The sequence below is a fragment of the Morchella importuna genome (assembly GCF_003444635.1).
Source record: "Morchella importuna strain M04M26 chromosome Unknown Morimp01GS008, whole genome shotgun sequence".
In the NCBI taxonomy this organism is placed as follows: Eukaryota; Fungi; Ascomycota; class Pezizomycetes; order Pezizales; family Morchellaceae; genus Morchella; species Morchella importuna.
Window position 1 is genome coordinate 617,129 of NW_025763405.1, and position 17,620 is coordinate 634,748.

The 17,620-nt window shown below is 47.9% G+C and overlaps 9 protein-coding genes across 9 annotated transcripts; 1 reads left to right on the top strand and 8 right to left on the bottom strand.

The window, feature by feature from the left end:
* Positions 1 to 541: 541 nt before the first annotated feature.
* LAJ45_03672 (uncharacterized protein) lies at positions 542 to 2,420 on the bottom strand (the record flags this gene model as incomplete). The annotated part of the gene is made up of 3 exons (XM_046113257.1): positions 542 to 647; positions 750 to 1,233; positions 1,298 to 2,420. The coding sequence occupies 3 exons, from the start codon at positions 2,418 to 2,420 to the stop codon at positions 542 to 544; spliced, it is 1,713 nt and encodes a 570-aa protein (XP_045973550.1).
* Positions 2,421 to 3,267: 847 nt separating this feature from the next.
* On the bottom strand, positions 3,268 to 3,603 carry LAJ45_03673 (uncharacterized protein; the record flags this gene model as incomplete). The annotated part of the gene is made up of 1 exon (XM_046113258.1): positions 3,268 to 3,603. The coding sequence occupies one exon, from the start codon at positions 3,601 to 3,603 to the stop codon at positions 3,268 to 3,270; it is 336 nt and encodes a 111-aa protein (XP_045973551.1).
* A 2,955-nt stretch (positions 3,604 to 6,558) lies between these two features.
* On the top strand, positions 6,559 to 6,993 carry LAJ45_03674 (uncharacterized protein; the record flags this gene model as incomplete). Its single annotated transcript, XM_046113259.1, has 1 exon — positions 6,559 to 6,993. One exon carries the CDS (start codon positions 6,559 to 6,561, stop codon positions 6,991 to 6,993), a length of 435 nt encoding a protein of 144 aa, XP_045973552.1.
* Positions 6,994 to 8,219: 1,226 nt separating this feature from the next.
* Positions 8,220 to 8,819, bottom strand: LAJ45_03675 (uncharacterized protein; the record flags this gene model as incomplete). Its single annotated transcript, XM_046113260.1, has 1 exon — positions 8,220 to 8,819. The coding sequence occupies one exon, from the start codon at positions 8,817 to 8,819 to the stop codon at positions 8,220 to 8,222; it is 600 nt and encodes a 199-aa protein (XP_045973553.1).
* A 1,197-nt stretch (positions 8,820 to 10,016) lies between these two features.
* Positions 10,017 to 10,349, bottom strand: LAJ45_03676 (uncharacterized protein; the record flags this gene model as incomplete). Its single annotated transcript, XM_046113261.1, has 1 exon — positions 10,017 to 10,349. One exon carries the CDS (start codon positions 10,347 to 10,349, stop codon positions 10,017 to 10,019), a length of 333 nt encoding a protein of 110 aa, XP_045973554.1.
* A 1,115-nt stretch (positions 10,350 to 11,464) lies between these two features.
* Positions 11,465 to 11,773, bottom strand: LAJ45_03677 (uncharacterized protein; the record flags this gene model as incomplete). The annotated part of the gene is made up of 1 exon (XM_046113262.1): positions 11,465 to 11,773. The coding sequence occupies one exon, from the start codon at positions 11,771 to 11,773 to the stop codon at positions 11,465 to 11,467; it is 309 nt and encodes a 102-aa protein (XP_045973555.1).
* Positions 11,774 to 12,960: 1,187 nt separating this feature from the next.
* LAJ45_03678 (uncharacterized protein) lies at positions 12,961 to 13,266 on the bottom strand (the record flags this gene model as incomplete). Its single annotated transcript, XM_046113263.1, has 1 exon — positions 12,961 to 13,266. One exon carries the CDS (start codon positions 13,264 to 13,266, stop codon positions 12,961 to 12,963), a length of 306 nt encoding a protein of 101 aa, XP_045973556.1.
* A 1,898-nt stretch (positions 13,267 to 15,164) lies between these two features.
* On the bottom strand, positions 15,165 to 15,482 carry LAJ45_03679 (uncharacterized protein; the record flags this gene model as incomplete). Its single annotated transcript, XM_046113264.1, has 1 exon — positions 15,165 to 15,482. One exon carries the CDS (start codon positions 15,480 to 15,482, stop codon positions 15,165 to 15,167), a length of 318 nt encoding a protein of 105 aa, XP_045973557.1.
* Positions 15,483 to 16,980: 1,498 nt separating this feature from the next.
* LAJ45_03680 (uncharacterized protein) lies at positions 16,981 to 17,364 on the bottom strand (the record flags this gene model as incomplete). Its single annotated transcript, XM_046113265.1, has 1 exon — positions 16,981 to 17,364. The coding sequence occupies one exon, from the start codon at positions 17,362 to 17,364 to the stop codon at positions 16,981 to 16,983; it is 384 nt and encodes a 127-aa protein (XP_045973558.1).
* Positions 17,365 to 17,620: the final 256 nt, after the last annotated feature.

Genomic DNA, 17,620 nt, shown 5'->3' on the forward strand with positions numbered 1-17,620 from the left:
GGGTTGTGGGTAGCCCGTGTGGGAAGGAGAGGGGTGGTCGAGGGCACAGAGGGCAAGCGGTGGGGTGGAAGGAGGAGCACTGTATTTATTATTATTAATACCTTAGCCAGATGGGTCTGCTTTAGCACATGGGGTATAATCAGATTCGGAGCCCGAGGACATATTCTGACTTCACATAGGGCGGATATGGGGGCTCATGTATTCGGACTGCAGTAGGGATTTTATTTACGTCTACTCTGTTCACTATCTAGCTATAGTGAACTTGGATATGATATCCCGATCTTTACGACATCGAAGAAAAAAACCTCACTAAATTAAGATCGAAACCATGACAAGACCGCACGCAAATTGCGTTCATTTATTCAACCTTAGCTAACTAAGTACCTTATTCATGGGTCCTAGAGATAGAATACAACTTCACAAAACGTAGCAACCATGAGAAATAATTTCCTTCCACTGTTCACAAATTTCCTCTTGATATCCGAGTAACCACGGAAACAGGCTGTAATCCTTCCAGACAGCATGAGAGACCATCACCAATTCAGGACGGAGCGAACGGGTCGTGAATAATAACACGACCCAACGCATCGGTCTCACTACCCGGCGGCGCCGCTGCCTTGCCTTCCTTCTTCAAGTAGCGTTGTTTCCTACACCACACCACACCAGTCAGCACGACTCACCACACCACCAAACAAAAGACCACATAAAAAGGCCAACAACACAAAAAAAACACTAAAAGGCCAACTCACATCTCCCTCAACAACGGCCACATCCCCTCCGGCCTCACCTCCTCCACCGTCTCCATCCACAACTTTACCCTCGCCCTCTTACTCTGCGCCAACACCCACCCCACCATCCCCACACCCTCCAACTTCCCCACCCAACCACGGCAAAACGCGCACCTCAAAAAAGTCGGCCAGTGATGTGGCCTGTTGATCGCGCCCCACCACATGCCCAGCACACAAGAGCGGCACATGCGGTGTTTACACCTAAACAGCAGCTTCGCCTCCCGGCGCGTGCAGCACGTGCATGCTGGCCCGCGCCCATGCTCAGGGTTTGCAGCGTCAATATCGGTGGCGTCCGAGGCGTCGCCGAATGAGTGATAGCTGGGCGGTGCAGTGACAATGTAGGCGGGGAAGGTGAGTCCCCAGATAGCGGTAGTGACGGCGTCTTCGTGGCCAGTGGGGGCGTGCCAGTCGAGTGCTACGATGCGGTGGTCGGGGTCGCGAGTCACTAGTACATATATCAGTTTACTAATGCATACACCTACTACATATATCTGCTCTATGGCACTCACCAGCAAGCAACATCTCCCTCCCCACCCCATCAGCACCCACAAACCCCACTCTATCCTCCACCCTCCACCCGCGCTCACCACTACGACCCTTCACCTCCCACCCCCTCGGGAATCTCTCACGCATAGTCCGCCACCAGCGGTGCGTAATGACATACTGATCCTGCGCATCGAGCTCCTCCAATACCGCCCTCCACCGTGGCATCGGCGCCAGAATACGCGTGGTTCCATCAACCGCCTCACCACGCGGCACAAGCGTAATGGATACGCCGTTCATGCGGATACGACTGCGGGTGTTGTTCGGCCCGTCCCAGTCGCCGTTGGCGGTGATGACGCTAGAGACGGGCGGGGAGGCATGGTTGTCGGCGCGGGCGAGGGAGCGGATATGGGTACGTGGGTTGGATTCGTTGAGCGGGGGGAACGTGGTAGGGAGGAGGATGCCGAACTCGCCCGCCGCTGGGAGAGGTGTGGCGAATGCGTGCTGAGGGCGGGGGTGCATGAGTCTCCCTGGGTGGAGGATGCCGAACTCGCCGTGGGGCGCTGGGATAGTGATCGGTGCAGTGGTTGGTGGTGGCCTGGTAGAGCAAGATGCAGATGCACCGGTTCTGGAGGACTCGCCGCGCGTGGGGATGCCGTGGTATGCATGCCGACCTGGAGTAGCATAGCCTCTAGCTGTGCTGCTTGAAGACTCGCCGTTGTACCCAGGATGATAGGGCAGACTATACGGTCTCTGCATTCCCATCGTCCCAGGTCCACCCCAACCCTGCGCGCCTCCACTTCTCACCATCCACGCCCCACCGCGATTTGCATGCAGCAGGTTACTAATCTCTCCGCGCTGCGACGCAACAGCGGGCGTGCCATGTCCTGCCCCTAGGGTCCACGACTCGCCATCGTATGGGGCATGTGGCGCTAAGTTCATTCTCGGTGTGCTGGTGCTGGGACCGCTCGGGATCATGATGGGCCCGGTGAGGCCGTCGGCGGTGTGTGTGGTGTCGGCGTGGAATTGGCCGAGGAGCTCGTTGAAGGGGGTTTGCTGGGGTGGGGAGCTCGAACGGAAGCGGTGGGGGAGGTCGTCGGTGATGTCGCCGTGGGGGGTGCCAGGTGGGGGGCGAGGACGGTGTGGCATTTTATCTGCTTTAAGATTAGTGGATGTTCGGGGTTGTTTAGGAGGAGTGTGGTGGTTATTTTACGTTGTTATTTCTTGTGTCCTTTTGTGCGTGTTGTTGCGATAGTGGGGTTTGTTTGCGGTGTGAAAGAAGAGGAAGAGTTGGTGGGAAAGGTGGGGTTTATAAATGTAGACGAACGGGTTCCCATATTTTGTTTTGCACTTGGGCTGAGCTGTCACGTGAGATGGCGATGGGCGCAAAGATACATGCAGCTAAGGGCGTGGTAATTGTGACTCACGGTGGAAAGGCGACTGACAGCGCTCATCCTGAACCTTCTTCAGAACAATTGGGGTGGCATATTGTTCGTAACTTTATCTTCATCCGCAATTGATGTTTAGAATTTCGATCTGATGTGGGGCAACATTTCTAACGTGATGAAGAGGTGATTCGCACCACGCAGCTATTCAGTAGGCCGGGGTATCGAATATACCGTGAACATCTCCCAAGGCAAGCTGTCCTTCAACGTCTGTTAGCATAGTGGTCTATGCACCCTGCGTTAGGAAACTTATGCCGACAGCAGGGATACTTTGGCTCGAATCCCAAACAGAGCCAATTTCAAATATTTCTTTCTCTCCACACCATTCCATTCTTAAGATGGACACTGTATCTCCACTGCATCACGCATAGCTGTCCTGATCTTTATGTTTCTGCTAAAGCGTCTAATTTCTTCTCTTCTATAAGTTCTAATACCTAACTCACCCAACAGCCTCAACGGTCCTGTTTTTTGTTTTTTGTTGTTGAATTGATTGATTGATAGAGCCCTAAAGCTATGTCAATGCCTCAACGGTCCTCACCAACATGCACCCTCTAAGCGTATCTTCCCCGCGCCTCCTTCCCCTTCATACCCACCCTGGTCGCCTCCTCCCTCTCCAACGCCTCAAGCTCCCCCTCCACCTTCTTAAGCTCGGTAGCAAAATCTCCCAGCACGCGGTTGACGCGGTTCTGCTCCCGCTCCAGAGCCTCTAAAAACAAGTCAGTCAGGCAATCTTTGAAATAATTCTTCAAGGTTAGGAGGCGCTCGCGGATGAGCTTGTGGGTGGAGGTGGCTTTGGCGATGGCAGTGATGCGGGTCTGGAGCGTGAAGTGCTGGATGGGGAAGGAGGTTGGGTGGTTGATGTCGAGGTTTGTGTTTGGGGAAGGCATTGTTGTGGTGTATTTGGGGGGTTTGCTTTGGGTGTTTGAAGGCTTGAATATTTGATGACTTAAGTATTTGATGGCTTGAGTTTATCGTATCGGATTGGTGATGGGAATTTACTCTGGCTGGGAGCGGGCGGCTCTTATAGGGTGTCGGAGGATTCAAGATCTAGATCAGTGAGGGAGAATGGTATGATATCATCCTCCGGTTCGAATAGATATCTTGATACCAAGGCTTCGATTTTCAAGTAGTCCAGTATCCACAGGGAGGGTGTTCCATGTCGTAGGTTATCAACTGTCACTTCACAAAAAACTTGAAAAACTAACACTTATTTAAATTTACCGTCATGTGCTCTCACTCGCGTCATGAACTCTCACTCGGTTCCGCCAAGCTTCTATGACAGAGATGATATCAGGCTGTTTTTCAAGATGAGACTTAGAACTGCCCAACCAACAACACCTACAGACATTTGATAGGAACAATTCATGATCTCCTCACCCAACTTGGAATCTCTAGATCCTGACGCCGCCGTAACCAAAAATATGTAAACCCAACCCAACTACCCCTCTTTCTATGTGCCAGCTCCAAGCCGCCGTCCGAAACCCATCTACATCTCGGCAGATCCACGGCCTAGTATCGAGCAGAGGCCGCCGTATTCTTTTATCCCCCACCCAAGCATAGAATCACAGCCGCAGGCGCACCCGTTATATAACCTCGTTTGGACTCCTGTCCATTTAGAACATCACACAGATTCAGTTCATCCGAACGCACACTCTATCCTCACGCTCACTATCACCACTTAGAGTCATTATTGGGGCCATTATCTATCATTACACCTCTACTCCAAATATCTACAAAACCTGTATCTACAGACACACCAACCCCATACGCACCCCGGAAATAATGGACCCCACATCTTGCCCATACCCTGCACTTGCCCCGCCCATTGAGTTGCCAGACGTATACCTATATCCAAAGGCGGGTTCAGGAACGGATGCGCTGTGGGAGTGCTGCAACTGCGGCAGTCGGTGGTCGTGGAAGTATGTGCGCGAGTGTGAGGTGTGCGATCATTGGAAGTGTGAGCAGTGTAGGCTGACTTTATGATCATGCCCGTGGTATTGGTGGTGGTAGATAGGGGGAGTGGGTGGGGTTGGAGTGATCAATGGGAGTGAGAGACTTGATTTGGGGGGGGGGGGGGAGGTTAAGAACATTGGCGATGAGGAAGGGGATTTTTGGGGTTGATTCAGGTAGAGGAAACGCTTTTCTGCGTTAAGAGTAGCTAGAAGGTTGTTTGCTTAGATGTGCAGGAGCTATGTCAGTCAAAAGGAAATGGTTTAAAACGACAACTTTCAGGTGTCAAGCTCCATAATATCCTATGTTGTTCAAATGACGAAGCCTAACGGTGTCCAAAGCAACCTTGCAGTACAGTGTGATTGAGCTCTTGATTGAGCAAATAACATGTGGCTTCAACCGACACAAGTGGGGCGGCGGTCAAGATAGTTGTAACACAGAGAAGAAAAAATCCCAGTTTTCCAGACCAAAATTTGAGAGACCCGCCAGCGAAACTGGTTGGAGACGGCGTTTTCATTAATAACAAACTAACTTTGCTAGATTCATTAAAAATCTCGCAAAAATATCAAATAAAAGGCTACTTGATAACATAGGCATCAGCCCCAATATCCCAGCGGTAAATGCCAATCGTTACCTTTTACTCGTTCAATTGGTATATTCTAGCTTATCATGAGATGTCACTCGCTTTACTTGGCGTTAAAGTTACGTCATGAACCGTCACTCGTTTGGCTCGATATTCGTTCTCTTCTGACATGATTGGCCTCCCGACAGGAGAAAGATGTACATGGGCCTCGCTCCTCTACTAGCTTCAGAAATACATCAATAAATGCATCCAAATTCCATCTTAGATGTACCCTGGGAAATGAATCGTGTCAATGTGTTGATTAAGGTAATTACATTTACATAAAACTACATTTTCCGACACCTTTCCCAACACCTTTGCTGGCCCCTTTAGTTCCACCGGTGTTAATGTCTTTCCCAGACATCTCCCTTGATGTCTTTCCAACCTTCCAATTGTGTCTTTCCCGATGCCTTTCCCAATCCCTTTCCTGATGCTTTCACAGAAAATCAATTGATATATGAATACTTTCAGTACTGAATGACACCACGAAAGGGATGGGGAAAGGGATCGGGAATGGCATCAAGAGAGGCGTCGGGGAAAGCGTCGGAAAACGTGTCGGGAAAGGCGCTATCGGAAATGTATCCTGAAACGTGTCCTGAAACGTGTCTGGAAAGGCCTCTGGAGAACGTCAACACCGGTGCCAGCAAGAAGAGCAAAAAGGTTATCAGAAAAGGTGTCGGGAAAGAAGATATGGGTGGGAGAATACATCAAGTGAGTGTGGAAATGAACCAAATGATTCAACCAGTTCGGTAGCAAAAGAATAATTGATTCGGTTCCAAAAGTAGTAGGGACGCCATCCTATCACACCCTCCCTCTTGCGCTTCTTTAGAGCAGAATATACCGATGCCGAAGAACCCTCAGTGCTCTCTCAGCCAATTTCTCTACCATCATGACTCGTTAATCTTGGATGGGCGAACATGGCTCAATGGTATTTCAAGTGTGAGGTGCACACCAGCTGTGAATATTGGCCATGGGCCATGAAAGGCCTCTTAATATGAAAATTGAATCTTGAAAATTTCAATGAACAACTTATCAAGGTGAGTGCTATCATGAAAGAGCCACTGTGCTACATGAACGCAGGCACTTAAAATAGGATATGATGAAATCTGACCAAGCTAGCAACGACATATTTAAATATCTTGCAGCGTATCCTACTCTATCCCTCATTACACAGGCAACTCACACAACACTATCCAACAACGCCCTTCTCAAACACAAACAACTAACTCAAATAATATTATCCAACCCCACCCCAAAAACACAACTCACCATGGAAGCCCTTATCCCCGCCGAACAGCTCAAAGCACTCGTCGACCTTCTTCAAGAGCACCTTAGCGAAATCTTCTACGTCGAACAACGCATCGAAGATTTGAACGAACTCTTCGCTGCGCACTACCCCGAGCAAACCGCCAAAGCTCGGCATTTCCTGCATTTTCTCACACGCGAGAAGCGGGAGGTCCGCGCCAGGCTCGATGCCGCCGAAAATAAACGGATGGCTGTTCTTGACGAGATCTACAAGCTGAGCCCGGGGGTGACGATTATCGGTAGTGAGGGCATGGGAGATAATTTTTATAGGGAGCAACAGAGACTCAGTGATCCGGTTATTATGGAGGGGTGGGGGATGATGAGGGGTGTGCCGAATAGGGAGGACGAGGACATAGGGTTTTGGACGTCGATGTGGGAGTTCATGGAGTTTTCGGTGTAGAGATGGTTGCTGTATTAGAGTTAGCAAGAGGAGGGAATTGAGCAATATTTAGGATAGCTTCAGGATGGAGATTAGGTGAAGTACTTGCTGAGGGTGTAGTGAGAATATAGACATTAATCAAACGGTCGGAGGTCCTAGTCGGGATTTCTTTGTAGTCACTTCTGACCTTTTAATTAATTAGCGATTAGTTAATGTTAGATCGAGATATAAAACACTACGGCTTTCCAACATTCGATGCACCTTCATGGTCCAGATCTGGGCGCTTCCCCTCCAGTCCTGCCGCCACCAGGATATGCTCGCTTTTTCTCCTCTCCTTTCGCACTAAGCAGCGAATCAGAGGGTAACAGTCTGCCCTGGTTGATGCCAGAAGCCGTCCGGTTTCGTGGTTGATACGATACATATTGACTTTTCCAGGGTATTTATGATTAGGGTTCACTTTGGCTCGTCCCCAACTTGTCTACGTCCGTGCTTCTAGAGGTTGCTGCAAGTAACGGGCTGCGTACGAGACCAGGCCTCACTCACTATGAGCGATCCCAAAGTCCGATAATGGGTGGGGTGATGGTGGAGAAGTCTAGGTTACGAAGTCCGGTTTTATAAAGGTCTGAAAACAGGACAGATTTACTCAACGAGGCTAGGCCACGTCACCGCTAAATCTTATCATAACACAGTTACGCCTAATTTGCACTACAGTATTTGATCCCCACTCGACCCACAAAGAACCACAATCGTGGGTTAGGGTTTCTTTAGAGGTGAGAAGCATTTTTTCTAATCCTTCCTGTGTCAGCATATCTCTCTAAACCATGTATAAGATGCGTGGAGAAGTTTAAATATCACTGCTGCCATTCTGTCCCACGCAAACTATTTCGTCAGCTGGAACGACCGAAATTCGAATTTTATAGCTTTTTCCGTCAAGATCCACCCCCTAGTACTATAGTGCGTAGGTGATATAATCTAGGGAGAAACACCAGAAGAAGTGGCTTTTTCACTTTGTTTCCGGCTCGTGTAGATGAAAGTTCGATTTTGATAGACAAAATAGCTGATCGATCTGGTTCGGTGTCCCAAGTTTCTCCGATGCCATGGCTAGGTACCTCTCCCGCAAAAAAAAAAAAAAAAAAAAGGAAGAAGGAAACTAGAGACAAAAGAAGTAAGAATATACCACCGCAGGGTCCCCCAGAAGATCCTAGGACCACACCCAGCTCCCTATCCCAACACCTCTATTCCCCCACCTACCCTTCCGCCACCGGCACCCCCATTTCCTGCAACTCCCTATCCACTTTCATCAGCTCCGCCAACACCTCCCCCGCTCTCCGCTCCGCCATATTCACTTCATCCAGAAGGCTCTCCAATCCACTTGCCACGCCCTCCAACCACCCAACCAGCCCCACCACCACTGGTGCCGCCTTATACACCTTCACAGTCGGGTTCCGCCCCGGATTCAGCGCGTTCGCATGTTGCTGCACAAGGCGCTGGTGGTGCGCTTTGAGTGCGATGTAGTCAGTGCGTAGAGCGCTGTGGCGGTGGAGGAGGTGGTCGATGTATTGGGCGCGGGTGAGTGAGGGGTGATGGGTGGCGGCGTGTGGTTGCGGTGGGTGTGGGGTGAAGAGGGGCTGAATGGAATGTAGGGGTGTGTCCGGTGGTGTGTGGGTGCTGAAGAGTAGCGGGACCGTGGGGAATAGGGGTGTGTCCGGTGGTGTGTGGGTGCTGAAGAGTGGTGGGACGGTGGGGAGTGGGGGTGTGGAAGGTGGACGGAGGCCTGGGATGAGGCATGGGGGATGGGGGTGGTAGTTGGTGCTGGAGGGGCGGGGTAATGGTCCTGGACGCTGCATTTTGAGTGGTTGTCGGTTTTTGGAAGATGATGATTTTTGAGCTGCGGGTTTAGACGTTAGTATGTTCAACATGAACACCAAGTTGGGTAATAGTTACTAGATAGTACGATGAAACTCTCAAAATGATGGTCGTTGGAGATGGATGATTCGTGACTTAAGTTTGTCGATGATGCAGAGGAGAAATAAAAACCCGTATGACTTTCCCCGGGTAGACGCATTTGCTCGAAATGGAATAGGAGCCCCCTTTAAATACTCACGGCTGGTTCAGCATGGCCGACTAGTTGGATAATTACATACTCCGGGGGTGTCAGAATATCGGCATTCGAACTTCATAAATCACCGATAGAGTATGAGTATGTACTCTGAACCTCTAAAACTGTTCTGTAAGGTTCAGTTCAAGTTGGGTTGTGGGGAGGAGGTCTTTGAGATATGCGAGTGATATCTCATGATGCGGAGAGCTGCGTCACGCTTTTCTTTTTTTTGTTTAATTCATTGATTGCATGAGCTGCGTCACGCACTAAACCCGCCCGTACACCAAAGCGGAGTCCAGACGCCCCCGTACCATGCCTTCAGAATTTTTGTAGCGTATATCATGCGCATGATGAGAGAGGATGGGGGAGGGTCGGCGGGTCAGTCCCATTTGTGTACCCTTGATTGAAACATAGGAGGCCACCTTACCACCGCGGAATAAGGTACGTTGGTATGTCGAGTGGTGCTGCATTCGTCTCAAGCACGAAGACCACAGTTTCCGTTTCCGATGCCAACGTGCCCAGGCCGAAGGTAAAGAGCTAAGCTACGTGTCCCACTTACTTGTAACTCACGGCAATCAAGAGAAGAGTCAAAAGAAATAGGGCTATAGCACACAATTGGAGAATATTTTAGATTTAAACTTAATTTAATTTCTTTCATTCAAGCTATTTGATTTGCGTAAAGAACCCTTGTGTATAAGAAGTACAAGTACAGGAGAATCATAATAACAGGCGAGTCACACTGTGACAGCTCCCATCCCCCCTCCCATCATCTTTGCGAGTTTCCCTGGCCGGGTATGTTGTTGTGCATATTCCCACGTTCTTTTTTAGATACTATAAATTTGGGTCACAATTTCTCTAGAGAATATGTTAACGTTTTTTCTTTTTAATAGGTATCTAAATATCCCTACCTGTAATCACAAACTCGTGACACCCCCGAGGGCCAGGTTTAATGCATATGAAGTGGAGCCCATCTATTCGCCTCCAACATGTATATCATTGCCAACCTGTCCTCCAAGGCGTTAAGGGACCTAGTTTTGGAGATGACTGTGTGTCTAATTTCCACGATTCGAGCAGCCATCCCCTCATTCCTGATACTGATGGCATCGCCGGCAACCGGGGGATTGACTGCATTAATGCTCTGGACCTGCACTAGGGCATGCAGCCTGACGTAACGTTCAAGGAATGCTTGGGAGTGAAAGAGATCAGCTTTGAGGACGCTGATCTGGCTGTTGAGGAGGCCGACCCGGATGGGCCTGGAAGCGGTGATGGTGAATGACATGGTGGAAGGTAGCTAGGTTGATTATTCTTGCTGGATTAGTCGAGAGTATGGTCGGTGGGTATAGGGATGGTTCTATTAAAAATACTTCTTTAGTAAGTAGTTGTTTTATGATGGGATTAATATAGTTGTTAATAATTACCGGTGGTGGAGGATGGTTGGGATGTCCTGAGTAAGTCATCACTTCCGGTACGGCGCTCTACATATTTATATCCACGGCGAGTACCTAAAACTTGAGTAATTTATGTAAAGTACAAAACTAAGAGTAGCCGCCACAAGAGCCACAAGTAGTGACGGTCACGAGCCGGCTCAGATTGTGGAGACAAAGACTCGAGGTGTTCGAGCCCTGGAGCTGTACTCGAGCTCAGGCTCGAGCTCTCATGTTCATACTGAAAAATAGATCCTACCGTAAGTCGGTATATATGCGGAGTTTATATCCAGGATGAATAATGAAGGATATGTTCTCACATAAATCACCAAGCTCTGGGCTTCTCTAACCATTACTAACTTTTCCCTAGACTCAAGCTTTTCGGATATAATGGGCTCGAGCTGGCCTAAGCTCGTGACTAAGAGAGCTCGACCTATTCGAGCCTCAAGCTCGATATCAACGCTCGAGCCCGCTCGGCTCGGGCTCATCACATCCACAAGGCCTTCAGAACCGACCATTTAATAATCTCAGAAGATCTGGCGCGCGTCACTGACGGTCCTTACTAGTATTGAACGCAATGTGAGAATGTGTCTGCGGGGTTGGGCTCTTGTCACGCCTGAGGATATAATGGTCACGAGACGCATATGAGAAAAAAGCTTTATGTGGTTTGAGAACGTTTTGAAGTTTGGAGCCTACAAGTTCCTGGTTTGAAGTTCTTTAGAAGATTTAATTTGTGTAAACGGCTCAATTGCGTTCAGAATAAGATAATGAACACAGGTAGATCCCTCCCCCTCATCCCTCATCCGCTCGAGCTTCCCTAACTGAGCCTCTTTTTCTCGTGTATTCCTATAAAATCCGGTCGTAGTTTAATCTAGAGAATGCAGGTGTTAGCTTTTCTTTTCCCCGGTAGTAGGTAACTGAAGATTTCTTACCTCGAATCAAAAACTCGTGACACCCCCGAGAGTTAATTTTAATGAAGTTTAACCGATCGATTCTCATTCAACAGCGCCACTAGCCTGTCATCCAAGGACAAGAGCAACTGAGTTTTGTTCACAAGTGTCTGTGTAAGTTCCAGAATCCGAGCAGCCATTCCCTCATTCCTGCGACTGATGGCATCGCCGGCAACTGCATCCAGGCTCTCGGCGTGCACCCGGGAAAGTAGTCTGATATAGCGTCCAAGGAATAGGTTCAAGTGAGTGAGCTCGGCTTTGAGGACTTCGATCTGGCCACCGAGAATGTTCATCTCGTGGAGCTTGAAGGCGGGGGATGTTAGCGACATGGTGGAAAGTAATGGCTAGGTAGGCTGATTTATTGATTGATTAGGTGGGGTGGATGGTGGTGGGTACAGAGAGGGTTCTGTACGAAATACTTATTTAGTAAGTAGATGTTTAATTCTTGGATTGATATAGATGTTACTAATTACCAGCGGTGGAGAATAATTGGTATGTGCTGAGTGAGTCCGCACCCCGGGGTGGGATTCTACATATTTATATCTCCTTGGACACGGGCTTGGCACTTCAGTAATTTGTGTCAAGTACAAAACTAAAAGTTGCTCACCTAATGTCCTGCACATGAGCCGCAATCACAGGAAGAATTTCCGTTCGAACCTGCGGAAGTAGCTACCAGCTGAGAATGCCCAAGCGCAGGGATGAGATGCACGTCATCGACAGTTGCAAGCAAGATTATAAAGCAAGATCTTAGAATAAGTAACGAAATAGATATGAATCTTGATAATGATACTAATAAGAAGTCTTACTCTAATTTTTCTTTCCTCTCGTAGTTGCCACCGTATCTCCACTAGCTACAAGTGTCCATCTGTTGCGTGTCCTTGTCTATCCTCAAGCCACCCTGTGCTAATCACGTCATAACTAGCCTAAGTGTTATGTAGAACATGAAGAGTATCGCACGTCATACGTGTACTGAGAATATCGTAGCTTAACTGGCATTGAAGAGGACTTCGTACTTACTCAAGGGAAGAGGACCTAATCTTTGTTCCCTCATCCGCGGTAAAAGGAGTTGGCAGTCAACCTTCAGTTTTGCTTCACCCACCAACCAGCCACAACCCGGCCGTGTGACCTCTACAGTACTATCATACATCTAAATGCGTGCACGCTCACTGCATCTCACTACCGAACAAGTGAAGTGCTTTCTGGAATCACAATACCATGACAATTATAGGAGAAAACAGGAACAGGATACTAAAAAGACAGTAAAAAGACTTAATCCCTTGATTTATTCAAGGTATTTAATTTGAGAAAATAGCTTAATTGGTACAAAGACACAGATAGTCACAACCGGCAACTCCCACCCCTATCCGTCACCCCCGAGAACCTCCCTGCTTGCCCGAGTGTTGTTGTTCTAGTTGTTGATTCCAAGCTCTGCTTGTACCTGTCATCTAGATACCACTCTAGCTCCAATCCTCCATAGTATTCAGACTCTCCTACTCAAACCCGCAAATCTAAGAAGCTACGCCGATCTGATCGCCTCATCGATCAGCCTCCACAACCTCGTTTCCCACACGCGAATCCTCTTCGTGTCTTCGGCAATGATGGAGTCAAGCTCTGCAATTTCTTGAGGTCCAATGCTCTCAGAGGCGGGGTCGATAGTCTCGCCGACAACTGGGGCGGCTTGGGCGGCACGTATCCTAGCAAGCTGAATGTGACAATCTTTGCTGTAGCCGATTGTGTGAGCGAAGGAAAGCTTGTAGAGGTCGATCTTGTCCCTTAGGATGTTGATCACCCCCACCGTAGAAAAAGGCTGAGAAGAAGACATGGTGGCAGGTGTGATATTGGTATGTGTAGGAGTGAGTTGTAGAAAAAAGGTTCCGGTGGGGGATGCTGCATATTTATAGGTCAGTTATGTGAGTGCAAAACTGAATGTGGCATCCGTAAACTCACGTGGTGCAAGGACAAGATGGAAATAGTGATACATAAAAGGTTTACAAGAGGTATCTATTAATATCTGGAGCTATACGCATAGCATTGACATTTCTTCACATTAATAGGAAGACAGAGAGCTAATAATGTAGGTTATCAAATTATCCGGGCATTCCCGTCGAAAGCACACAAATTGGCTAGAATAACGAAATTTCAAACCACTTCAACCAGGCTTATATTAAAACCTGAGATAATAGACATAGAAATCATATGAATCAATTCTCCTCTCTCCTCAACTTGTGGCCGTTGAGGACGGCCATTTTTGAAATTATCTTGCCGTACAAATGTTGGTTGAACGCAGCCTACAGACCGCTACGAAATTTAGTTACCTTCTAGCGGAAGAATATCCACGACACTTGTGAGAAGAGACAGATATAGGAGACTAGGAGTATATCAAAATTTGATTTATTCAAGGTATTTAATCTGAGAAAACAGTTCTAGGAGTACTATCGAAGAAGCTGATAATGAAAACTGATAGATTCTACTACCGCATCCGGATACGTCATCTCTCCGAATCCTTCTCACTGGGCCCTGTTACCTTCGTTGTCCACTGCATAACCCGGTTGAGCATTTCATCTAGAAACAATCTTAGCTTTATTCGCCATAGTATTCAAACTCTCCTACCTTGTCACCGCCGACCGCAGTTCTCGGAAGGTCACACTGCCCTGACCGCGCCACAGTGTAGCTGCTGCAACCTCACTTCACATGCCTGAAAAAACCTAGTCTCATCGGAAATGATACCATCGAGTTCAGTAATAGCTTGAAGAGTAGTCCTCTCGGGAATCGGATCAATAATTTCCCCGGCCACTGGGGCCGCATGGGCGGTTCGGATACTCGCAAGTTGGTTGACATAACATTCGCGGAGCCGGCTGGCCACAGAGTGGGTAATGCTGAGGAGATCGATCGCGTCCCTTAGGAGGTTGATCACTTGTGTATTGGAGGTAGGCTCTAGAGAAGACATTACAGAATGTTTGTTTGTATGTGTAGGAGTGAGTGGTGGGAAAAGTATTCTGGTCGGGAGTGTTCCATATTTATAGTAGGTACGCAGGGTGCAAAACTGAATGTGGCACCCACAAAGTCATGTGATACAAGGACAAAGCAGGAATGGCGATACATTTAAGTTTTGGTAGAGGGAGTATTTTTATTTTATTTAATTTATGGTAGAGGGAGTATTAATATTTTGAGATTACATGCACATCACCGATATTCTAGGGTGGATAAGAAGATGTATACGGATTTACGGTATCAAACTGCCCTCAACAAATTAAACCTTCACTACAATAACATGATAAGGCTATCCGATAGACTGGTTCATGACTATAATAAATATATTGCTATATAATAGGCACGTTCATGGGTAGAATAGTGATCTTGCTATGGGGAGTAGAGAAAAGTTTAAGCTTGAAATTGTCTTTATTTATTCAACCTATTTAAGCTCCAGATTGGAGTAAACGACACAAGTACTGCAAGAATCTAACGGTAGTGTAAACAGGTAGTTCCTTCATTCCCGGCTCCCAATGCTTCATCCTTCGTGTTTCCTGCCTGCGCCGATATAGTAAGTTGCATATATGTGTGGTATTCAAGATATTGGGTGATTATGATTTAAATCTTGTAACCGTCAGCCTGTGAATCGTTTCCGCAGAACTATTTTCTTTAAACATTCTCACCATGATAGCCAAAGTGCAAAGATATCAAAATCAAATAACAAAAAGCCTCTCTTGTGAACCCAAGGGTCTAAACAATCCACAACTTCCTATTCCCCTCCAAGATGTCCGCCAGCTTCTCCTCCGAAACCCTAATTAGCTGTGCAGTGCGAGCCATTTCGCTCCCAACATTGGCCATAGCAACCGCAATATCCTCATACGGACAATCGATATCATCACCGACAACCGTGGCGTAGTCGTCAATATCATGGATATGAAGTTCGGCGAGCTGCTTCACGTAACGGTTACGGATTTGATTTTGGATAACGAGAGTCAGGTTGAAAGACTTGATACTCTGCGTCAGAAGATCGATCTGGGAAAGACGTAGGGATTCTGTGGTGGATGTCATGATCGAAGATTATTTGTTATGTATCTAGATTAAGAATTGTTATTATAATTAGTAAATATAAATAGTTGTTGTGGAATATTGTTGTTACTAATTACCGATTTGAGAAGATAGTTGGAACTGGGAGAGTCATGACTTGGGACTGGAGGTGCTTAATTATAGATTCTGAGGGTACCCCAGATTAAACAAAGTGCACTCAATTTGTATGAGGTGCAAGGCCAATAGTGCCGTCCTTGAATTAGGTGCAAAAGGAGTAGTGGCGTCTCTTAATGGATCAATCGAGCACGGATCAGGATACGTACCTTGTGTGAAGGGTAAAGCTACACTGTCAAAAACGGGGGAACCCTGATAAAGCATCAGTACGGTATTGTCAGAATTTGCTGCCCATCTCCATATATATACTGAAAAGGTACCGGTGATGTTACGGTAGTTGTACAGCTATGTCAAAGACTGTGGTATCGCTTTATCCATGTTTCTGTCCCTGCAATATTTGTGGACCATACAGGGCTGCATATATAGAGCTCCTCGTAAATGTGGAAGGTCCGGATTTACGGAATCCAACTAAATAGATCAACTCGCCCTAGCTTAGTATGATTAACAAAACGAAAATATTCACAGGTCGGTTTTTCCTGTTTACCCATCACGTTTCCATCTTAAAATAAAACCGGCACAGAAAGAAAAAAGATATTGAATTGGCTTCGTTCGGGATTCGAACCCAAGAATCCTTACTGTCGTCATAAGTTTCCTAAAACATGGTGCATTGACCACTATGCCAAAAAAGGTTGGAGATTTGCATACCGGGCCAGATGGTTAAGATCATTCAGCGTTAGTTTAAACTGCAGGACCTCTATCGGCGAGACACCCAGCTCAGGCTCCATCAAGGACGCCAATGGGCTACCCCGGGCTGGAAAATAGGGTTGGTCTGGCCCGGCCCATGGTATCCAAATCATCGCCTGGCCCAAAAATAGCCCGGGCGGCCCATCTCGAACCACGGCCCATCGGCGTCCCTGGGCTCCATACAGTGTGGAAGCACGTTTCCTTCATGTGGTTCTCACGCTAGTAGAGTGAAGAAGGGATTTACCATCTCTGGCGTGATCTACCTTGATAGCGGGTGTAATCTCCTCCAGGTAGTACTAATTGTGCTGCAGAGCTGTGCTGCCAATCCTGTTTTACCCGTTTATAGCTTTGTGGCTCTTCCGAGCATACACGTAACATCTCAATTTGCATATCTGGCCTGTTAGTAGGTAGTAGGCTTTAATTTATACGTAGTCCAGAAGTCACAGCAACACTTATACCTAATTGTAGTTAATGTGTTCGAATATATTGCTAGGGAGGTAAAGAAAAATGATATGTTGGTACTTTACAAAGATACCCAAAAGAAGCCACATTCTGCCCAACTTAAACCCAAACAGCTCCACCATCAACCAGATTATCTCAAAACCCTCCTCCACTTGTTGTAAAAACCTCTGCACCCCTTCAGATCCACTCCCCTCCACCCGTGCTAAACTTCAAAACTAAACCCCTCCCTCCCCCCCCTCTCCACTTCCTCCCTCGTCCCCTCCCCCCTCTGCACCAACGCCGGCACCATCCTCCCAATCCTCCCAAAACACTCCCACGCCTCGCTCTCTAGTACCCCTAGCCTCTCCCTCAGGACCCTCTCCTGCCCCTCCAGCCTCCTCAAATTCTTGGCCAGCAGGCGGAGGCCCTTGTCTTTCTTCCAGGCCCCGTTGTCCCAGACGCCCTTGCCGACGTGGTCGTAGGCGATCATGTACATTGTGCGTGTCTGGCGGAGGCGCTTTAGGGTGTCGCGGCGTTGCTGGCCGAAGGTGTGGTATTGGTGCTGGAGGGTGCGGATTTGGCCGCGGGCGGAGTAGGGTTGGAGCATTTCTTGGTGGGGGGGGGTTGTGTGGGGGGGGGTTTGAGGGTGGTTTGCTAGTTTGGGTGGGTGGGTTGGAGGGTCTTGGGGTGGTGTCGGGGGTTTTATAGATGACTTTAGGGATCAGGATGACGATGTTTGAGGGGATGTTCGTTTGGATAAATGAAGGACAACAGACAGAAAGATGAGGGAGTTGCAAGTAAGACAAGACTACCAGGTTATTCATCTAGACCTCTGTGCGGGGGGCTACGGGTGCTCAATTACA